Below are 24,381 nucleotides of genomic sequence, written 5' to 3' on the forward strand. Positions count from 1 at the left end.
AGTGTTTTCAGCTAGACGAGTGTTTCTTCTGAAAGTTTGGTGAGGGGGGAACCATAGATTGAAGCTCAGTCGAGCACTTGCCATGAAAATAACGATAAAGCAGAGACCAACTCGCAACATCTCTTCTGTGAGATAGAGATTGCAGAGAAGAGAAAAGGACATCTCCTTCGAGGCCATGAAGTCTATATTGAACTCTATCAATTCTATGGTCCTGGATATGACCTTAAACTATATCCAGTGGTGAGGCCCCAGCTTACGGGCTTTGGGAAGTGTGGAGCAACCCTTTAATTGCCATTGCTCCCAGGTCCACTCTGACCCGGAGTGGTAGTACCTGTTAGGGTTCCAACTATGAATTAAATAGAAACCAACTTGAAAACAACAAATATATTCTATTAAAAAATTTTCTTCAAAATCTTTGGATTCGGCATTAAATAACCTGAAAAGGGTTGATATGCCGTAAAACAAAAACAACCAACCAACCTATTAACTGTAACATTATCACTCCATTTCAGAATGGACCTGAAAGTAATTTCAACTCAGGCATGACCACACACTCAGCAAAGCTTCCAAATGGGGTCTTCATCATCGGATATAATTTTGTGTTTTACCCAACAGAAAAAGCAGACATAAATTGCAAAAATAAAAGTAATAAACTTTTCGATATTTCTGAATTTTTGAGATGAGGATCGATAATTTCAATTACTCGGATTACTGTTCTCGTCTTGAGTCTTATTCATTGAACGTTTTGGACAATGTAACTTCCGGCCTTCTTCGGGTGTATCTTGTCAAACTCGGGAAGCTTTCTATTTAATACATGAAACTGCACGGAATAATGGCAGCTAAGGCATGATGCCACGCAAGGAGCTGGCGCGTAATGAATAAAGTACTGCGTCAAATAAAGAAATAAGTGGCACTCTTCTGGATGTTGAAAATTGAATCCAAAGAATATAATTATGAATTATATATATTATCCTAATTGGAATTCATTGAGATGAGTATCATTTATTAATTTATTTCATTGCGGACTATTATCCTCATCTTTTTAGTCATTGTTGTTTCAAGACGTTTCGGCCAACTATTCCTTTGGCCTTTGTCGACGGGATAAGAACTCCGAATCTCCTAACTGCATTCTCAGCAATTACTGCCCTTCCGTGGCACAGTGGATAGAGACATTGAATCTCTACGGTTCTAAGTGAGAATTGTCTGAAGATAGCGGTTTCAATCCTACCCAAAGCTGGCCAGCGGCTTACTTGGCCAAAACATGGCTAGACGACAACAACTATGGAAGGCAGTAATTGCTGAGAATCCAGTTTGGAGATTCGGAGTTCCTATCCCGTCGCGGTTACTACCTGATGAAGGACAGAGGAATAGTTGGTCAAAACGTCGTGAAATAACAACAACTAAAAAAAATAAAATAAAATAAATTAATTATGAATTACTTAAGATTCTACTCTGTCAGGACTGACGAAACAAGAGCATGCCACCCCTGTTAATTAAATAAAGGGTTATTTTAGAAATTCTGTGCTGATTTCCAAGTAGAACAAAAAGATTAATGAGTTCGACAAGATATATCTGAAAAAGGTTGGCAGTTCCATAAGCCAAAACGTTGTGTGAATAACATTTAAGATGAGTAATAAAAATAATCCAAACTTTTGAAAATATCAAAAAATAGTGTATCTCCATGTTTCTGGTCTACTAGATAATGATAATATAGATGACTAGCAGGAAGGGGTTCCCGGCTTTGCCCCGTCATAAAATACGTTTAAATATCACATTTTAATTTGTCCAGATTTCGTGCATATTATTATAGAGTCGAGATTTCAAAAGTAAAAAAAAAAAAAACAGTATTTGGATGATATCAGCTAGAATCGAAACTGAAGGCAAAACTGTAGCATTCAAAGCTGGTGACGTTACCACTGTATCAACGTGACATGCATATAAATTGATTAAAAATCAAAAATTAAAAATAAAATAAGATGAATGTACAAAATGTATAACGTTTTTTCAATTTGGACCTATTTTTTACCCCTTCAAAACTATTTTAACCAGCTAAAGACACATAAAAAGAACGGTTCATAAAAAATCCAATAATTTGAGACCCCTAGCGCCGCTCTGCGACTTTTGGTTTCGGAAGAGATAGAGTTTGAAAATATGGAGACAAACAGACAGACAGACAGACAGACAGACATATAGCCCTTTGTATATTAGATTAGAATTTACCTCGACTCATAATGCATCTCATTGCTTCTGTAGCATAAGTCATTGGCAGAATTTTACTTATATATTGAAGTCCAGTGGGAATTGCTTCCAGGGGCCAAATTATTCCTTTAAAAAATAGAAATAAAATTATTCCTTTAAAAAATAGAAATAAAATGATTACTTCAAAAAATTAAAATACAATCATTACATTAAAAATGGAAAAAATGTTTACTTAATTTTTTGAAATATTATTATTATATTAAAAAATATAAACAAAAATGTTTATTTAAAAAATTGAAATATTATTACATTAAAAATGGAAATAAAAATGTTTACTTAAAAATTGAAATATTATTATTACATTAAAAATGGAAATAAAAATGTTTACTTAAAAATTTAAATATTATTATTACATTAAAATATGGAAATAAAAATGTTTACTAAAAAATTGAAATAAAATTATTAAATTAAAATGAAAATAAAACGTTTACTTAAAAAATTGAAATATTATTATATTAAAAAATGAAAATAAAATAATTACATTAAAAATTGAAATAAAAATGTTTACTTAAAAAATTGAAACATTATTATTATATTAAAAAATGAAAATAAAATAATTACATTTAAAAATGAAAATATAATGTTTACTTAAAAAATTGAAATAATGTTTTTTACAGCTGCTTTTTATTGATATTTTGAGCTGTTCTCTTATTTCCAGTGAAAATGTGTTCGGTTAAAAATGTTTTTCAGCTTTCTTTGTGTGTGACAAATATCCATTTGAAAATGTTTTGCTTTTCTGCGAGAAGTGTTGTTGAAAAATGTTCCCTTTTTTGTTTATGACAAGTATTCGATTAAATGTACTTTTTTGTACTTTATGAAAGGAAATATGAAGTGTTAATGGTATTGAAAGTTTTTGTTTGTTTGTTTGTTTGTTTGTTTGTTTGTTTTAAGGGGTCTAAGAAAAACAAAGATAAACACAAAGCTGTCAAAAGTTGTGTATTCTGGGGTCACCAAAATATAGAATTGGTGTCAACGAACATTGTTTGTCTGCCAATCACGTCGGGGTCACCAATGTAGAATAGGAAAGAAAAGAAGTTTCATTCTAACATTTAATAACAGCTTTATTGATTATCTTCGTTAGTATGATGTATATGAAAAATGTTAGGATTAGGAAGAGTTCTCTTTTTTCTTTTTTTCTTTTTTATTTTACTTCAGTTAGTTTCAAGAGATCAAAGCTCCCTTCTGGAGCTAACACTTAATTCCGTTATGATTTATATTTATATCCGAAGGCTCTTTATGGCTGTTACCTTTATGGCTGCTATCTGTATTTCGTTACAGCTTGATCTTCCAGGGATTGTTTCTAAGTATTTCTGAAGATTATTTTTTATAAAGGCACTTGCTCCTATCACAATCGGTATAATGTTTATTTCTTTCAGAGACCATGTCGTTTTTAGATTATTTTTTTAGGTCCTGATATTTTGTTATCTTTTCCCGTCCTATTAAGGCCAAAGTCATTTGGGACTGTGACATCGATAATGGGCACAGTTCTTTCGGCCTTGTTCTGTGTAGAGACGTTGATGAATGATTAGATATACCTGTTAAAGGTGAGAGTTCATGAATACGTGTTGAAGTTAGTAGTAAGAGCGTGTGTCCATGTATGAAAAGGGACGAAAGATTAAATAGTTCGGTGCAAGAAGGAGAGAATGTATGTGTGGTTAAAGTTATCATTTGGTGGTAGCCATGATGGATTCTTTGTCTTCTCAAAGGCCCGGTGGATTGTATGGCGTCTCAAGAGAGTACTTGGGAATTGGTCCGTGCCACATGTAGAGAGAGAGAGAGAGAGAGAGAGAGAGAGAGTTGCCATTGTTTAACCTTTATACACTTCGTCATATGTTCAGCTTGCCAGAGAGATGGCGCCTGATTGGGCAAGCCAGAAAGGAGGTTGGCTGCTACAACCAATCAGCAATGATGTTACAAAGCAAAACATATTCAAAATCATAAGCTGCGGATATATTTGCTCCTGCTGCTACAAAATATTAGTTGATAAATTTACGTGATTTTTGGAACATGACATCTTCGTTCTCTGACGAGTATGTACATCATAAAGATTTTTTTACATTTTTGAAATTAAATGAAATTCTAAATAAAAACCAATGAATCTTCTTATTAGTTCTAATAAATAAGTAATCTCTATATATATAAAAGTTGTAGTTTCTGTTTGTTTGTTTGTTTGTTTGTTTGCTCTGGAATTAGGTTACATAGATAACACATCACTCAATAAGTCTCGAATGAAGCAACATTTAGGCATAATTAAACTTACAAAGATCCAAGTGGCAATATGCCTTGTCTGGGGTGAACACAGGTAAAAAAAAAAAAAGATGATTATCGCAAAGACAGGACGTGCCTGTTGGCCATAGTCTTGAAAATACCAGGGCTATAGGTAGGATGAAAACATTCCACGAGCTTGTAGTTCTTAGAAAGAAGCTACTGGAATAGGAACCTGTATTACAATGAGGTATGAAAACAGCGAATTGAGGGAGACCACTATTCCATTTCCTCGGAAGATGCTCGACTGAGCTCCAATATCTACTTAAAACTTATAAGACATTCACAAAAAGAACTCGTCTTGATACCACAACTACAATGAATTTTCATTTCTTTCGCCATGAAACAGAATTTTCATAAACAGAATTTTTTTTCCAAGAACTTCCCATCTGTGGGACACATTATTACGAAGCTGCTTCCTTGCAGGTTACAACAGGGTCATCTTCAAATCCAATGACAACTAATACCAGTTATAAACTGTCAACATAAGCAATCGAACTTTGTTTATTTTAGTCATCATTTTCAATCCTCTTATAATATTCTTCATCATTTAATAAATCATCCCTCGATTTCATTAACACTTTGGACTTGATAAGTTGGTACGCATGATAAAAAAAAAGCAACTTACCACTTAGCAACAGATTTGGATAGACAGAAGACAAAGCCAGTTGAATTGCAGAAGTTTCTTGATCACAGACAGCAGAAAAAAGAATTCCTATAAAATAAAATTTAAAAAAAAAACACGACGATAAAGTCTTTGGGTTTTCCAAGAACCACACGAACAGTCATTATAAATACTAGCAGAGGCGCCCGACCTCGCCCAGGCATAAAATATGCTTAAATATAATATTTTAATTTATGAAGATTTCATATATATTATTTTAGAGTCAATTCTTTATCGATTATTATTTATCATTCAAACACTACCGTGTTTCAATATATGGTTAAGTGGCAGGTTTAGTCATTTAGAACTGCTTTAAAGCTTCACCGCTCACTCATTTTTCGTCCAAATTTCAAACAATTATTACAATTTATAGATCACCTTCTCAGCTATATTGTGAAAAAAAGAATTTTCAATTTTTGTTCAGTATAAAAAAGTTATGATTAATTTTCTGGTGTTGAAAATCGTAAAAATATGTAAGGAGGTGAGCGACGCTTTTTATGACTGGTTTCCATAGCAACCATGTCGCTTAAGCGACTACTGTTGCTATTAATTCACTGTTATCGTGGAAAGAAAAGTAACAAGTGAAACAGAAATAATGAAAAGGAAATAATTGGGAGGATTTTATTGAAAGCAGACGAGTGCCGTACATTGTTATAACATGTGTTTATGGAGGCAAAAAAATAAGACTGAAATTAAACAAAGAACAAATGAATTTATTGGAAGCTTAGAAAAATCATGGATTACAATGGAAAAATGCGAACATGAAAAGTAGTATGGTTAAGCTTAAACATGGAAAAGTAAAGGACTAGTTGTTAAAACTGGAAAAGAAAAGGACAAGATATTCTAGTAAAAAATATAATAAATTCATAACTTAAAATATTGCAGCATTAAGAATTTTTTTTAATTTAGTTTATAACAGTATATAATCAATTCTTAATGCTGCAATATTTTAAGTTATAAATTTATTATATTTTTTACTAGAATATCTTGTCTTTTTCTTTTCCAATTTTTACAACTAGTCCTTTATTTTTCCATGTTTAAGTTTAACCATATTACTTTTCATGCTCGCATTTTTCTATTGTAATTATATTATACCTAGTGGTGATTTCAAAAGTAAAAAACAAATATATGACTTAGGTGTCGTGAGCTAGAATCGAAACCGAAACCAAAACTTATGAAGAATTTTTGGTAGAATTATTTATTACAAGATTTAAGCAAGGGCGCCCGCACAGTCCACAGTTTTATAATTATTAAGATTTAAAAAAAAAAACTGGCGCAAATAAATAAACAGATAGTGCGAACGATTCAAGCACAACAAAGCTCTTATTTTGTTTTGAAGTTAATAAAATATATTCTCATTCGAACTGGTATACATGTGAGGTGGTCCTTGGCCTTGGTAGAAACCATCTTTGGACGACCACTGCGTCTTTGAATATTACCAAGAACTACACCAACAATTAATATAATTTGGGCATAAAGGTTATTGTCGTAGCAGAGGAAGAAAAATGAAGAACGTATACAAACATGCATGCATATTAAAATGGAAATAAACGAAACATTAAGAGAATAGAAGGGTCACCAGGTAGCAAGTGCTTCCTAAAACAGAGTTTTGTAAATAAAAAATGTAGAAAAACGAAAATTTATAACAAAACATTTTTATACAAGAGATGAGAACATAAAAGTTATTTTCAGTCATTTGTGCAAACATGTGAAAGTTGGGTTAGTAGTCACAACGCTTCTAAATGTCTAGGTCAATATGTTCATAGTGTGAACACGCATGTGTAAATAATATCCGTATGTGAGTATTTGGCAGCGTGGCATTACGTATGTGTGTTAGTTTACCTTGTTCTTGTTAGTGCGTCTAAGTAGTAATTTTTTTTTCTGTTTGCCTGATTTTTGCTAGTGTGTAGGAATGTGTGCGAGAGATGAAAAATGCTGATAAGTGAGTCATTGAGTCCTCTCCATCTCCTTTGGCGAAAAGAAGTGTTAAGCAGACGTTCTGAGGTCCTGCTTGGCTTGAGAATTCTCTGTATCTCTAGATTTTTAGCTAATGCTGACATATTGATAGCAATCACGGTTGAAGAGATATTCAGACTACCTAGATCACGTGAAGTCCTTTGTAAAACGGGTAGAACATCTTTCGGCAGAGACTTAAAAGCTACCAATTCTTGTTAGTGACCAATTTTTGGGAGTTGATAGAGTGAAGAAAATGATGGTGATAAAAGAAATCCAGGCTAAATGGATTAGGGAGAGGGGAGAATAGATTACAGATTGTTTATCAAAGATAGGAGTCTCTTCTGAAATTCTAAAAGACTTATTGCATTAATAACGCCTTTTACTACTGTTATTTCGTGTGTGTGTGTGTGTGTGTGTGTGTGTGTGTGTGTGTGTGTGTGTGTGTGTGTGTGTGTGTGTGTGTGTGTGTGTGTGTGTGTGTGTGTTTTGTTTTTATATAGCTTTAGTCGGTGCTTGTACAAAGGAAGGTGGCAGGTCGATCAGAAACAATGGCCATAACTCAGGTTGCTCATTTTAGAAAGCATATCTCAGATGACTTTCGATGGTTTCTTATTTTTCTTTGTCCAATTAAATTACATTTTTATTTTAAAATAATAATATTTGTGATTTACGAAAACAAAGCTGGAAATTACGGAAATTATTAACATTTTAATTAATTTAATTAAAGTGTTGTTTTTGCTGTTCGTTGTTTAACTAAATTGGTATTTGTGCACTTACTGTGCCGGACTGCCGGGCTGAACTAATAACGTTATTATTTAGAAAGTCGTTTATAATACGGGGAGAGGGGGAATCGTAATTATTCTGTACTTTCACTTAACAGTTTTATATATATACTAGCATTTTAGCCCGGCTTTGCCCGAGTGTTTTGAGGTGTACGCTTAGCAAAACAAAAAAAAGTCAATTTTTTTTAATTTGACCCCTATTATGACCCCTTAAAATTTATAGTTTCGGGCTCAAATCACTTTATTAAGTTAGATCCAGGTTCAAGGAACCTATATCTAAAATTTCAAGTGTCTAGACCCAAAATTGTCGGAGGAGTTTGGTAGAGTTCTTAAAGGTCAAATCGTTGAAATTTGACCCCTTAAAAGCAAAATTTCTGGCTGACACCCGTCACATCGATTTTCCCAAATCTCAGTACCCGGTATTTCAAATTTCGAGTCTATAGACTAAAAATTGACAGAGTTATTGCGTAGGGAAATGTACACAGACAGACAGACAGACAGACACGTTCACTTTTATATATATATATATATATATATATATATATATATATATATATATATATATATATATATATCGTAAAACTTTAGAGTTAAATTGTGGAAAATATTCATAGATTAATTATTTTAATTTAATTAAATAACTGTTTCTGTTGTTAGTTGTTTAATTAAAATAATATTTCGCAACTGACTTTTTTTTTTTTAATATTAATTTTTTGTTTTGATTTATGCCCCTTGTTTCACTATTTATCTCCACGGTTTGCTCTGTCGTCTTTGAATAGACACTTGTAATGTTGAAGTTCGAGTTATCTAACTTGATAAGAGTTATGTCCCTTGATATCTGCATATAAAGAGTTGTGTCTCTTTGTTTTGTTTTTAATGTTTTTATGTTGATAAAGATGATTTCTAGACAAGCATGTGTTAGGTTCGTCACTGTGTTATGATCTTAGCAAACTAATGTGTCTGACTGAAGAGCGTGATACCGAGAAAAGGAGAAAAAGAGAAAATGAAAGCCTGGGTTTTAGTAACAATTCTCTGATTTCTTCAGGACCAATCAGCAAGCCCTCTTCTGGTCAAGTTCATGCTTTCTGCAGTACAATGGGATTTCAAATAAATTCATTTCAGGTAAAGATATTATCACGTACTTACATGCCATGTCGAAATTAGTATAAATTCCAAAAATTACGAAAAATAATCCAACACAAAACAATTACAAGTAAAAATAATACCCAACAATGATACTGTGAAAGATAAACATTAATTAGTAAAAGTTACCCAAGTTCATTCCGCAGAGTCCTTGAAATAATACCAAGATCACAACCCACACAAGCGGTCCTCGATATGGTACCTGAAATTACAAAATGACACAAAAATAAAAAAATTAACTTATATATCAATTTATTAGCAGCCCTAAAAAGACAGTATAAAAAAATCGAAGGCGAGAGGACAGGAAGACATGGTTGGCACAAAGGATACGAGACATGGTAAAAAGTTGTGCATTATTTATTTATATTTCCTGATAGATGACATGCTAATTTCAGCAAGAAGAGATCATAGAAACAGATCAATTGAGATTGGGAAAGGATGTGATACTGCATTTTAGTAAAGAAGATGATGTGGTCGATTTGGGATTTGGATGTGAGAGTAGCAAGTATTGTCAGCAGTGCGTCATGTTCTAGAGTTGAGTTTTGAAAGCAGAGTGTCGAGTTTTGGAGTTGAGTTTTGATAGCAGAGTGTCGAGTTTTGCAGTTGAGTTTTGAAAGCAAAGTGTCGAGTTTTGTAGTTGAGTTTTGACAGCAGAGTGTCGAGTGTTGTAGTTGAGTTTTGACAGCAGAGTGTCGAGTTTTGAAGTTGGACAGTAGATTGTCGAGTTTTGGAGCTGATTTTTTACAGTAGATTGTCGGGTTTTTGCAGCTGAGTTTTGACAGTAGAGTGTCGAGTTTTGTAGTTGAGTTTTGACAGCAGAGTGTCGAGTTTTGTAGTTGAGTTTTGACAGCAGAGTGTCGAGTTTTGTAGTTGAGTTTTGACAGCAGAGTGTCGAGTTTTGAAGTTGCGTTTTGACAGCAGAGTATCGAGTTTTGTAGTTGAGTTTTGATAGCAGAGTGTCGAGTTTTGAAGTTGAGGTTTGACAGCAGAGTGTCGAGTTTTGGAGATGAGTTTTGATAGCAGAGTGTCGAGATTTGAAGTTGAGGTTTGACAGCAGAGTGTCGAGTTTTGGAGTTGAGTTTTGATAGCAGAGTGTCGAGTTTTGAAGTTGAGGTTTGACAGCAGAGTGTTGAGTTTTGGAGCTGATTTTTGAGAGCAGGTGTCGAGTTTTGTAGTTGAGTTTTGACAGCAGAGTGTCAAGTTTTGGGGTAGCAAGGTTTTGGCAGCAGTGTGTTGAATTTAACCACACCTGTTTATTACTTTAGTTTTTGGAGAGCTAAATATACATTCAATACCTCAAATATACATGCAGTTAAAAGAAACTAATTTTGTTTTCTGGCGAATTTGCGTATTTACCCATCCAAGTGAGTTCCGGTTTTGAAAGTCATTATAAGTAAACAATGTTAGTTAATTTGAAGACCCCATAATTTTTTCGGCAATATCATTAATTGAATCCCTGTTTATTATGTTGTTTAATTAATTTTGCACATTTTATTTTCCATTAAGTTTATTGTATTTAATTTATTGCGAGTCAAAAATTCATATTTTTTTTACTATGTTAATATTTATTCAGTTTCCTTTCCATTTATTTAAACATACATTCAAATTCATATCTGTTTATTCATTTTGATTCTAATTTATTATATTTTGAAAAAAATATTTTATATTCGATATTAATTATATCTGCAAAAATGTTTCAGTAAATAAACATATTTTTTATAAATCAGTTTATGGATATTCCTATTTATTATGGTTAAAACAATCAAGTGTTTGCTGTTCTACACTTGCCCTGATGGATTGTTGACTACGCTTCGCTTCTAAGTAACAATTTCCTGGGTTAAATTCGACACACCGCTGTCAAAATTCACTACTTAAAATTCAACGCACTGCTGCCAAAAACTCGTTAGTCCAAATCTCGACGCTCTGCTGTCAAAAACTCAACTCCAAAACACGATGCACTGCTGACAAAATTGGCTACTCTTATATCCAAATTAAAAATAGAACCAGTTTCTGAAAAATCAGGGTTTTTTTTATTTCAAACCAAAAGCATCTCATTTGCATATTAGGCAACATTATCGCACGCATATAAAGAGGAAAAAAAACGGCCTTTTTTTTTCTTCATTCTTGTTAACTGCACAAAACCATGCACGCTGCACAAAAACAGGTTTGTACTGATTTTTAAGGCGTTTTATCACAGAAAAGTAACTTATCTTGCCTTTGGTAACATTTTAGATCACATTATAACTAAAAAAATATTTTACTTTCAATATTAATTATTTCTGTAAAAATCAGTTTACAATATTCGTATATTTTGACCTACATTTTCAAATTAAGTAACACAGTGTTTATTTCCAAAGAGTTTCAAAACCGGAAGTCGTTTGGATGGATAAATACTCTAAATCGCCCAGAGTTTTGTTTTTCGACTTTTTAGAAAAATATTTTCAAAATTCAGTTTGGATTTTACCGTAGATTAAGACCCTGTATTTCTACTTTTATTTTTTGTCTGCCAACATTCTAATATTTTCACGTAAAATAATGTATCAATATTGAATCAGTAAATATGCGATTTTGCCGGCATTTTCTTACTGTATTCTCATCGCTTATTAAAGTCCACAGTCACTCAAAGATAAAAGTTAATGAAATGGATGAATTGTGGGTGAAAAATATTTGATAGAAAGGTAAATCATTATTAAATAAACAAAGATTGGTTGTTCTTAGGGACGGATTATGTCAAATATTTGTTGACCTTGGATTTAAAAATGATCATGTTTTAGTCTAAAAGGAAGCAGTAATATGGTAATGTGTTTTACAAATGGAAGGATATTAGAAAGAAACTCTGCTCATGAAAATTTCACCTAACGCTAGAAACATGGTGAAAGAAATGAAACTTTCTTGAGGTTGTGATAGGAAGCTGATCATTTGCTGTGAACGTCTTATAAGGAGGAACCAGAGATTAGAGCTCAGTCGAACACCTTCCATGAAAATAAGGATTGAGTAGACAAAGACTAGTAACGTCTCTTTTGTGAGAATAGATTTGATTATCTTTCCACTGGATTGTGATATCTGTTTTGTTCACTGTTAAGGCAAGAAAGAGTGCTCTATGCGGCACCTCTCCAGATGTGATAACAGTACTCCCTCTCCAGATGTGATAGCAGTACTCCCTCTCCAGATGTGATAACAGTACTCCCTCTCCAGATGTGATAGCAGTACTCCCTCTCCAGATGTGATAACAGTACTCCCTCTCCAGATGTGATAACAGTACTCCCTCTCCAGGTGTGATAACAGTACTCCCTCTTCAGATGTGATAGCAGTACTCCCTCTCCAGATGTGATAACAGTACTCCCTCTCCAGATGTGATAGCAGTACTCCCTCTCCAGGTGTGATAACAGTACTCCCTCTTCAGATGTGATAGCAGTACTCCCTCTCCAGGTGTGATAACAGTACTCCCTCTCCAGATGTGATAACAGTACTCTCTCTCCAGGTGTGATAACAGTACTCCCTCTTCAGATGTGATAGCAGTACTCCCTCTCCAGATGTGATAACAGTACTCCCTCTTCAGGTGTATCGGGTTCTTATATATGTAAAGGACTGCATAATCATAGTTGTTAAGTTGTCTCCCTTTGTAGTAACATACAAAAAGTTCTCTTTTTTGTGTTAAGTTCTCAGAGTGATCTCCCTTGCTTGTTATTATGGATTATTGATTGAATAACAAAGATGGCGGTTTTGATAAACGATCGTGTCTCTATGATTGAAGTTATGTAAAGAATGAATTAATGTTCTTAGGAGAGTGTAAATCAATAATATATAGAGACATATGGGTTCTCGTTTCCGATCAGCCAAAATTAAACAGCATTAAGTGTAGCCAGTACCAAATAGGTGCTGTATGTGGGACAGCAGCAACATCTATTCAAAATAAAAGTGCAAAAAGCCAACATTATTATCTTCTCGGATCAAGAGATACATAGAACTGGGGACCGGTTGTGAATCTAGAAACTTCCTTTGAAGGAACCCAGTTCAACACGACCAGAGTTGTAATGTCATCATTAATATGTAGGGATCCAACACGTTGTAGAGTCCATCGCAAGAAACATAAGAAAGGAAGAGGAAAGAAATTCAACTTCTTGTTTCAGGTTTTAACAAAAGACCTTGATTTCTCCTTCTCCAGCTAGGCGGGACTTCTCGTCTCGGCTGTGACGTCACCTACATGTCTCTAACGTGATCCTCAGTCTGCGCAGACGTTCTTCTTTTTATAACCTTTTTCCTTCTTCTTTGCCGTGATGTCACCTCGCTCATGGCTCGGTCATTTGCATACAGCTGCTATATGTGTGTCCGTACTCTGTTCCAGAGTAAATACTGCACCAAGCAGAGGATTGCATCAGGAGACAGGTCAAATGATCCAAACATTTTTCCAACAATCTTACCGACATAATGGATACAAACTGTGCGATATTTTTTAGATAGGATTTTGAATTTTTACGGTATCTTTGTTTATTGAATTGTTAAGTGAAAGTACAGAAGAGGTTAAAAAAAAAAAAAAAGCTCTCCCCCTCCATGTGTCAAGAATCCAACAATCTTACCAACATAATTTATGTTCTATTTTATATATGGATTGAAAGTGAATCCAAGGTGCACTTGCATAATTAAGATGTATTTTTTGTTGTACTAATATGAAATATCTCAAATAATGAATTGTGACAGGGAGGGAGCTTTTGAACGAGTCCCGTCACTAGGTGGCCTAACGATCATCTTCACACAATGTGTTCCATGGTGGAGCGCTTCGTTTCTCAATCCAATCGTCTCTTGTTGTCCTGTGTAGTCTCCGGATTTCTTGTGTTCTCCGCGAGGTTCATTCATCCCTCTGCTGGTCTGGTCAGCTTGCTACAAATGAAGAGTCCTCACCACAAATAAACAGTATTAAACTATTTATTATTTTCTTCAGTTCACAACCGATACTGTTTAATCTAAGGCGATTGACTACCAGCAGTGAACGATGCCTGACCAGATAAAGTAGAAGTCACAAATCCCGTTAACATAGTCTAGGTAACATCTTCACATCAGGACCTTAAAGGCCTCCAGGCTGAGGAGGGTTCGACCGACCCAACTGTTCGGTTTACCAACTCCAGCTCGTCTCTCAGAATCCCACCCCTTTACCTTCTCCTCTCCTTCAGGGAGGGGTGGGGGGTAGTTAAAAACAATCACTCAACACCTCTCCCTTTCCTTCCTAGGAGGAGGGAGGGTCCTCACACTGATATCTGTGACAGTTTTCTGGATTTCTTCACCCAACACTATCTGGGGTCTCTATCAGTAATGCTTTTCCAAATCAAAACATCTCCGACATTTCAAGAAGATAATTTTAATTCTGTCTCCATTTCTGAAGCAATATGCCATCTGGCTTGTGTGTAACAAACTAACAATGACTGCTCTAGCATATTTGATGCTTTGGTACTCATGCAGAACACAAACTGTACTATATTTTAGATAGGATTTTCAATTTTTACAGTAGTTTATTAAATTGTTAGTTGAAAGTACAGGATCGTTTTAAAAAAAGCTCCCGTCTCCCCATTGTACAGTTTGCGTTAAGCAAGCTGGTTTCCCAATCCGACAGCGTGTCGCCGTCGATGAGTGTCAACCCATAATGGCGATTCCTCTCTTCTTTTATAAGGGGGATAACTCCACTTATGCCAAGTCTGAGAGAAAGGGCGATAACTCCTTTCTGGCCTCTACATGCCCCTCCCCCTCGTGACCACAAAAGCAAGTTGTTGTGGTCATCCTTTATGTGGAGAAATACCCGTGCGACTTCCCCCGCATTTGCGGCGACAAACCCCTTGGGGCTCTCGTCCTCCGACTTGACGGTTCCCTTAACGGAGGAGGACTGTATTTTTGGGTATCTCCTCCCGTGGTATCTTCCACTTCCATTTCTTCCTCATGTTCGCTTGGGGATTCCGTGTCGGCGTGTTGTTCCACCTCCATTGCCTCCTCCGGAGGTTGTTCCTGTGGGGTCTCCACATTTATAGGTGGGTTCGGGATTTCTTGTCTGATGTTATGAGGGCCATCCACTACCGGGTGTATTCTACGGAGAAACCGACGGTTGCGCAATGTCACTCGATTGCTTCCATCGACCCGGACTTGGTACTGTCGGTAACCCTGGGTCTCCACGATTCTCCCTGTCTTTGTCCATCGACGTGGGTGGTTCCCGTCCTGGTTCTGGATCTGGACGTAATCTCCTACCTGGAGTTCCCGGAGTGGGCGACTATGTTGGTTGTAATACTGCTCGTTCCTCATATGTCTTTTGGCCATTGCTACTTCCCTTAGTTTGCCTATTTCTGTCCACTGTTTTCGAACCTGGTATTTGTCCCGCAGGACAGGAAGGTGGTCTTTAATGACCCGACCATACAGCATCATGGCCGGGGACATGTCCAGATCCTGGACAGGCGTGTTCCTATGGGTCAGTAGTGCTCGGGCTGCCCGATCATGGCACAGGCGTCCATAACTGTCCGTATTGTCCGCCAGTATACGTCTCGCGGTTTTGACGGCTAACTCTGCGCGGCCATTGCCTTGGGCATAATGCGCTGATGAGGTACGTTTTCGTATGCCCCAATTCCTCAAAAAGGAGTCGTATTCCTGGGATTCAAATGGTGGTCCACCATCCGACGAAATCTCTTCCGGTACGCCGTAGGTACAGAACCAAGTCCTCAAGGTATCGCACACCGTCTTGGCTCTTCCCGACGTCATTAGGGCCACTTCAACCCATCCCGTATACCTGTCTGCGTATACCATAAAGTGTCTACCCTGCATCTGGACGAAGTCAACCACCACTTGTTGAAATGGAAATTCCGGGTCTGCTGGGGACATCAAGGGTTCCCTGGGCTGAGACGGTGCGATTTCATTGCACGTGCGGCACTGGGCTCTTGTTTGCCTGATGTTAGCATCCAACCCTGGCCAGAATAGTCGTTGTCTCGCATTCGCCAGCATTCCGTTCACACCCTGATGAGCGGAATGAAGAGATTCCAATACCTCTGCGCGGAGTTGTCGAGGTATTAGGATTTTGTTCCCCTTGATGATCACTCCTTCCAGGCAATATAATTCCTCACGCATAGGCCAGAAGACTCGAACTACGGTTGGGATATTGTTACGTGACTGGGGGAAGCCATTTTGAATCAGCTCTTTCAAAGTCCTACATTCTTCGTCCGTGGCTGCCGCAGCCACAATCCTTCCCCATGTGATGGCTCTTAACGTAGTATCATTCTCGTACATCGATGTTAGGGCGGCTTTGACTGCGGTGTCAATGGATTGGTCCTGGTCTCTTGGTGGGGTGCCCGCCGGGTACCGAGATGCACAGTCAGGGGCCAAGTTGAGTTTCCCCGGTCGATGTTTTATCTTGAATTTATACATGAGTGACTTTTCCTTGAAGTTTAACAGGCGTGGGTTTTTTATGTTCTCCAGGGCTCGGTCCGAAAATATCTTTACAAGCGGTAAGTGATCCACTGTAATCACCAAGTCTGGGCATCCGAGTATGAACATGCGGCATGATTCCAACCCATAGATCAGAGCCAAGGCTTCACCTTCCACTGGTGCATATCGTGATTCCGCGTCGTTGGTAAAACGGGATCCCGCCAGGATGAGTTTCCAATGGCCATCCCCACAACTCATGTTTAATTCCCCCTCACATCTGCAATGCTTTTGAAACAGAAAATACGATATCCCTGTTTTGCTGTAGTCTGTCGCGAGTCCTGTTGCTCTGTTCATTTCGAACGTTTGGATGCCTTTTTCAATTCTTTCCACTATTATTTTTTTCGACTCTTGGAATACCTGTTCCAGTGTCTCATCCCAATAAAATTTCCTGTCCTTTGTTTTCAGCAACTCTCGGAATGGGGCCATAACTTCGGCTTGTGAGAATGCATAGGAGACTTGGTTTACGAGTCCGAACCAGGACCTAACCCCAGTAATATTTGTCGGGGTGGGGAAGCTCAGGATGGCTTCAGTCATTCTTCTTGTGGGTTTGACCCCGTTCGCTGTTACTTGAAACCCTGCGAACTCCACTTCCATGTCAGCAAAGTGAAACTTGTCTGGGTTAAACACAATCCCTCTATCGGCGCAGTGGTTTATATATTCAATTGTGTGCCAGAATGAGGATTCCATTGAGTTGTCCCACAGGAGACTGTCATCTATACACCGAGTTTTTCGAGCCATGTCCATGGTGATATCGTCAAACCGACGGGTGTAGCCATCTCCTGATCCATGGAATCCTTGAGGGGCTCGACAGTACCTGTATCGACCCCATTCAGTGATGAACGTGGTGGCGTTTCGTGCAGCTGGAGACAGCGGTAAACTGTGGTAACCGTTCCACGCATCGAGTACAGTCTTCCTGGTATGTGCAGGTATTACCGAGACCTGATTGAATGGGGACGAAGTGTGGTGCGTCTCCCTCATGGTCGCCTCGTTCAACTTTTGTAAGTCCACCGTCCGCCTTGGGGATCCATCCTTTTTTGGTGTGACCACCATTCTCGAGCACCAAGTAGTTGGTGTGCCTACCGGTACGGGTTCGATTATCCCCAGTGCCACGTCACGGTCTATATCTTGTTTCACCTTTTCCTTCCAATGATGGGGGACAGGTATTGGTGTGTGGATTGCCGTCGGTGTCGCATCTGGGAGGAATTTTATTTCTAAGGGTTTACCCTTCATTACTTGGAGTGGTTGGTGTGGACAGGTATTGAATGCGCTAGCCTTGAAATGTTCCTTTAGCCATTGCTCCAATTTTTCTCTGTTAATGTCGGTTGGCTCCAATGGGATTGCTGCTGGTTTCTTCGGAGCCGGTGTTCTGCGCGGACACCCGCAAGGGGCCGTCTCTTCTGTTTCCGCTGAGCTGCTTTGCGATAATGATGTAGGAAAATTGGATGGCAATAATTTCAGCTCCTTAAGTGCCGTCTGTGATAAGTAGAGCCCGGATGTGTTGTCAGACACATACACTGCCTGTCGTGTTTCTCTTGATCCCACCTTAATATGTAAAAACAGGACCCCCTTGATGTGTAACTGGCTATTTGTTATACCCCTTATCCGATGGGTAGTTGGAACCAAGTACCCATTTGGGTACCCGAGGAGTCCTTGAATCTCGGGGCCAACAGAGCAAGTTTGGGCTCCTGTGTCCGCGAAGGCTTGGATGGCGTGGGTGCTCACTTTCATCGGCTTCTTTGGCACCCTTCCAAAGGTCGCATGGCACTTGTTCATTACAGTTACCTCTGCTGTAACTGAGGGGGGCGGTTCTGGGGCGCCCACCTGGAACTGTTTCCCATTCCACTCAAGGTGAGGAATGTTCGCCGGTTGTCTCTCATTGTGTCTGTGAGTAGGGGTTTTATCCGTGGTGCAAAACATGAATGACTCCCCGCTTTTTATAGCCTCTGTTTTGGATCTATTAATTTTCCGACACACCTTTTTAATGTGCCCTACTATTCCACAAAAGTGGCACTTGAGTCCCACTGCTGGGCAATCTTTCCGGTTCATCGATCCACCTCGGTGTGATGTTTTTCCGCAACCGTTGCAAGGTTTGGTGTCCCGTGGGTTCGACAGGGCCTTTGCCTCATGCATTTGTTGTACTTGATTCGACTTTTGTACCCCAGATATCGTGAGAGGTTGTGTGGTATCGGAAAAGTGTGGAGTTGCTTCGTCTGTTGCCTCCAGGCAAACCAACCGTGAAAACTTTAGATCCAAAGTAGGAAGTGTAGCTGCCTCTGCCAGTACCCTTCTCTGGTGTTCGATATTTCTTAACCCTGCCATCATTTGCCCGGCAACCATATCGTCTGAGTAATTAACCTGCTGCCGGCAAGTGGGTTCGTTCGGACACTGAATACTAAATTCACAAAATTTCGCCTGGCCCCGTAACCTCGATAAAAAATGGGTCACTGACTCACCCTCATTTTGCTTCATGGAGTGAAACGTTTGCCGGTGGACTTCCTTGTGTAAGCCTCGAACGGCCACGAGTCGTATTTGGCAAAGTAGGAACTCTTCTGCCGCATTGTTGAGTCGTTCTGGTCCAATGAGCTCAAAAAGTAACCTGTTCGTTTCCGGTGTGCATGCTTCTCGCAGTTCGTTTCGAATTACAGCTGGATTTTCGAGTCTGCACATCTCCTTGTACCGTGACCAGGTGTCTAAAAAGAGTGCCCATTCGCTATCTGTTGAGTCCAGACCTATAGAAGGTCGCTGCATTCTTTTTGTTTGCGACGTGTTCGCTCGTCCATGTAAAATGTCCTTCCGTAATTCGATGTTTTCTTTTTGTAACTCGACGAGTTGACGTAATAAGAGAACGTTTTCTTGTTCCATAGTGTAACGATATTTAGTCCAATGCTGCGATATAAGTATTTCACGTTTTAAAGTGACAATATGTTCGTAGCGCCATGTACAGTTTGCGTTAAGCAAGCTGGTTTCCCAATCCGACAGCGTGTCGCCGTCGATGAGTGTCAACCCATAATGGCGATTCCTCTCTTCTTTTATAAGGGGGATAACTCCACTTATGCCAAGTCTGAGAGAAAGGGCGATAACTCCTTTCTGGCCTCTACACCCATGTTAAGAATAGGTTTCAAAATAATGTAACATTTTCAACATTACACAAACATTTAATATTAAACCAGCTGTTCACACGTCGTTTCCAACAAACATGTACTTGTGTATGCATGTGTTTTTGCACGTGAGTGATCAAGAAAGCAAATCAACAAAACAAGCCCTTTTAAATACATGTGCAGTTGCTAGTCTTCATTCTCTGATCGTCGCTTTTCCATATGTGAGCTGTTGGTCCCATAGTGGTTGTTGAACTTCTGTTTAACAAGACAAATCTACTTATGCATGGAACGGCAATGGAGACTTGTTGGCTTTCAAAGGTTTTATGTAGAGAAGGGTTGTTAATGGGAGGAGAGACCAATAGCTAATTCTGATTACTTCTTAACTTGTTTTTTTTTTTTCAGTGTCGTCTGACCTAATCATGTATTTTCAAACAAATGCATTTCAGGGGAAAACATTTATTACGTACTTATGTTTCATGTCGAAATTAGTATAAATTCCAAAAATTATGAAAAATGGTTCAGTAGATGTGCTAGAGCTGATTTAGTATATCGATAAAAAGCAAGATGGCTGACCTGAAAGATAGTGTCATCAGATTCTGTAAAAAGCAACTAAAACGATAGAATGCAGTTATCTCTCCGTGATTTTGATCTTCTAAATGGTTAATTTACAGTGAAAAACAGAAACTTTGAAAAATTCTATTTTTAGTTATAATTATTTTTTTTACTAATTTATCGTGATTTTTGGAATTTATACTAATTTCAGCATGACACGTAAGTACGTAATAATGTTTTTCTCTGAAATGTATTTTTTCATAGACACACTATAGTAAAGTTGAACCGTTTTTTCTAACTTAGTCTTAAGATAGTCAATATGCAGGCGGAGTCTTGAGGCAACATTCACTTAGATTCTCTCTACATTTTTAGACGCATATCACCTCTCTTGCTTCTTGGCCAAGACTGATCAGAAACTCTGTTCTCTCCTCTAAACACATGACATCATTTCTATGTAATATGATTTGGCATCTGTATTTCTAACCCTTGGCCTCCCCGTTTCAATCACACCAGCTACAGAAGGTCTATTTCTGTTTGTATGTATGTACTATGTAACCCTTACCAAAATTCATGCTAGTAAACATAATCCCTACTTACTGGCATATGGTCTCACTATATAACAATAAAAATGTTGCCTAAACATGTCAGCACCTTTAACAACTAGTTCTTGGAGTGTTATTACTGCGGCCAGACGTCGTATTGCTCTTCTTGTCTTTTACAATGGTGTTGTGTTGTAATATGGAACTCAGAGACTCAGATCTCTTCCTATAATCCATGCCCACCGGCCAAAACAATGTGCCTAATTCCTTTTGTCTTAACAAAACTGTTAAATAAAGTTATAGAAAGATTTTTGCCTTTTTAACTGGAACCTGTACTGTGGAGTGACTATCTCCTATACTACAGGTCCCCAGGTGGCAGATAGAGGAACGACCTTCATATATCAAGGCTAGCCACTAATATCCAATGAGCAGTTACCAAAGCAACTTGCAGTCTACTCTATGTATCTGGGGTATGCTCTGGTCACCATGAAATACATACAGATTTGTATTCATCTCTCTCTCTCTCTCTCTCTCTCTCTCTCTCTCTCTCTCTCTCTCTCTCTCTCTCTCTCTCACGGGGAGAAGATGCGACACAAGGGTCGCAATGTGGGATTGAAAAGTCAGCACCCCAAGGAGTAGCATTTTGACCTGCAAAAAATGCCTGGACAGCCACGTCGGCATTCTCCGGTAGGGTCGCCCCAGGCGATTAGCAATAAACTAACCCCTTCTCAAAGAGAGAGAAGTAAAAGCCTTGGAGGTTGGACCTCCTAGAACTACATAGGACCAACATCATACTGCAATCAAACCCTAAACTTTTATAAACGTATCTCATTTACAACACATAAACACACATGGCGCCAACCGAAATTAGCACACATACATTATCTCGCTAACAAATTACAAGCTAATACACACACATATATCTCCATGCTTATCTTATTTATAAATATGTAAATGCACGTGGCACCAGCTGAAACAAACATTGTGTTAACTATCTTAATACATAGATTAAAAGTTAATGCTTCAAAATGAATAATATAAGGGTAGAATAAAGGACTTGTCACCTTAAATAAGGCAATGGCAAAAACCAGCATCAGAGTTACTTGGACAGCCAAAACCAGCATTTGTGTCATGACATGAGCCAACATTATTTCAAAAGCAGTCAATCCTGAAAGATTAAAAAATCAAAAAATTAAAATGCTTGCCAATCAACCCTCTTCTATAATATAAAGGGCAAAAATCTGTTTAAATCTATGTATGTATGTTTGTATATCTGCCTAAAACTTTCGACAGAGGCGACAGATTTTCACGAGATCAGTATCGTTTTGAAGCTCAACGCTTTAGACGACAAATATAAAAAAATTGGCCAAAAACAATTATTCCTTCACCCTCAACTGCGCACTTTTCTACAAGGATGGGTCGCTTTTTTCGCCGATATTTTCGAAAGCCGTCTCCTCTTTTCGATTTTCTAGCCTTAATTATAACCTACATCATTTCCGGTTTGGCGATGGGCGCGACAGCAAAGACGTCACGTTTTGTTTTTTTTTTTCACATTCTTTTCCTCCTTCGTGGTACGGGTTCGAGCCTGCCTACTATCATTTTTTTTTTTTTTTTTTTTTGCTCAACAAACACCTCCAAACACCCGAGCAACGCTGGCCACCCAGGCTAGTGATACATAATAGATGCTGTGCGTCTCTTTCGATATATGTATACTAGCTGAATGCCCGACGTTGCCCAGTCTACAATACGCTTAAACATTTATGCAGAGCGCGTATGTATTATTATAGAATCAATCCTCTATTGAATATTATATATTGTGAGGAATAATTTGCCGGGTGGACTAATTCACAAAAAAAATACAAAAAAAATAAAACAATAATAATAATAATGTCGTTCATCAAATTCCGTCTGTGTTTGCTTACAATATCACGTCATCTCATATTAAAAATAGTCCTTCTTCTTTTATAGATAAAAAAAGAAGAATTATTGATAAAAAGGAAGAATTTTTACAGGGGGAATATTTTACGGTAAACCGGCTACAGTTACACTGATGTAACGTAAAATATTCCCCTGCAAAAATTATTTTTATCTATAAGAGAAGAAAGACTATTTTTAAGGACGGAGATTTTTCGATTTTCGATACTTATCGGATGAATTTCTGTACAAAAAAACATATCTAAGAACACTGCTAGAAATATAAATTACCTTCGTGTGAAATTTGCAAAAGATAGACTCAGCTGTTTCGGAACCTATAAGGAAGGAACTCATACACAAAGTCACTTTTATATATATATATATATATATATATATATATATATATATATATATATATATATAATTCTTACTATAATTATTTTTTTAATACTTACAGAAAGTAGTGTTACATCCTTTCGGGTGTCACGATTATATATATATATATATATATATATATATATATATATATATATATATATATATATATATATATATATTGTTGTGGGGCGCAAATCACCCCTATTTTGAGAACTAAGGGGAATCAACTAATCCTATAAATACCACTGATTTCAGAGACTAGATCGGAGACATTCATACTATGTTTAACCGCATGCTACGAACACGTTCCTCTCATACGACTTTAGTGGCTCCTGTATTCTTTATGATAAATACATATTATGTTTTATACACTTTACACTACTTGTGGTTTTTTTCATTTGTAACCCCTAGCACGTGTCTACAACATTATATATATATATATATATATATATATATATATATATTTTTTTTTTTTTTTAGTGATCGACATACAGTCCTGTTTCGTTGTATCACAACTCATCAGTGCCGCTAGACTAGCATCTTTCCCAAGCCAAGGATTGAACCTAGAACCGTCGTGTTGACAGTCGGCAGTTCTCCCACTCGACCCTGGAATCGACGCCCGTAAATAACTCGTCGGAATGTCTATTTAAATAGACACCCCCCACCACCACTTTTAAAGTGCTCAAATCGCCAGTTCATAAACAAACAAACAACGAGCTTCGCATTTTCAGCCAATTAAGTAGCGGGTGAGATTATTTACGATAGTGCTCTACCCAAAGAGGGGGGCTTAAAATATATTTGTAGTCATCGACATACAGTCCTGTTTCGTTGTATCACAACTCATCAGTGCCGCTAGACTAGCATCTCTCCTAAGCCAAGGATTGAACCTAGAACCGTCGTGTTGACATATATATATATATATATATGAGAGAGAGAGAGAGAGAGAGAGAGAGAGAGAGAGAGATAAGGAATTCAATATAAATTCTTTTAATTCGACAAGGAATATAAAACCTTTTTGTTTTTCTTGTCGAATATTAAACTGTTGTATTTTCTAATTTACAGAGTTTATATTGATATCAATATTCTATCTCGAATCATCATCATCAAGTGGTGTTCTGCCTGGTACAGACATTCATGGCCATAGCTCTCCATCCATCTCCCTCCCTCGAAACATTCATGAATTCATTGTTGCTCATCCCTACCGTTGTTTTTTCGAATAAAGAGTCTGATGTATTGCCATAGCTTTCTTTCTGTTCGAGCCCATACAGGGTGAGTGGCCTGACCATTGTTCACAGAGGTATAGAGTTATCTATCCCGAATATTGAGATTTTTCATCTAGTTAGGATTGTCAAATAAATATTGATTTTAATATTTGTACT

At 37.5% G+C, this 24,381-nt stretch overlaps 1 protein-coding gene across 3 annotated transcripts in view; it reads right to left on the reverse strand.

Moving 5' to 3' along the window:
- LOC145243476 (ABC transporter G family member 20-like) overlaps positions 1-24,381 on the reverse strand; it is a 120,060-nt gene that overhangs the window by 6,748 nt on the left and 88,931 nt on the right. For all 3 annotated transcript variants that reach the window (XM_080106414.1, XM_080106415.1, XM_080106413.1), the window contains exons 17-20: positions 21,775-21,878; positions 9,199-9,271; positions 5,153-5,239; positions 2,221-2,325 (exon numbers count right to left, since the gene is read on the reverse strand). In XM_080106414.1, the coding sequence (XP_079962540.1) occupies positions 2,221-2,325; positions 5,153-5,239; positions 9,199-9,271; positions 21,775-21,878 (369 nt within the window). The remainder of the gene's footprint in view (positions 1-2,220; positions 2,326-5,152; positions 5,240-9,198; positions 9,272-21,774; positions 21,879-24,381) is intronic.

The sequence above is a fragment of the Euprymna scolopes genome, chromosome 22 (assembly GCF_053919585.1).
Source record: "Euprymna scolopes isolate OS-2025 chromosome 22, ASM5391958v1, whole genome shotgun sequence".
Taxonomy (NCBI): domain Eukaryota; kingdom Metazoa; phylum Mollusca; class Cephalopoda; order Sepiida; family Sepiolidae; genus Euprymna; species Euprymna scolopes.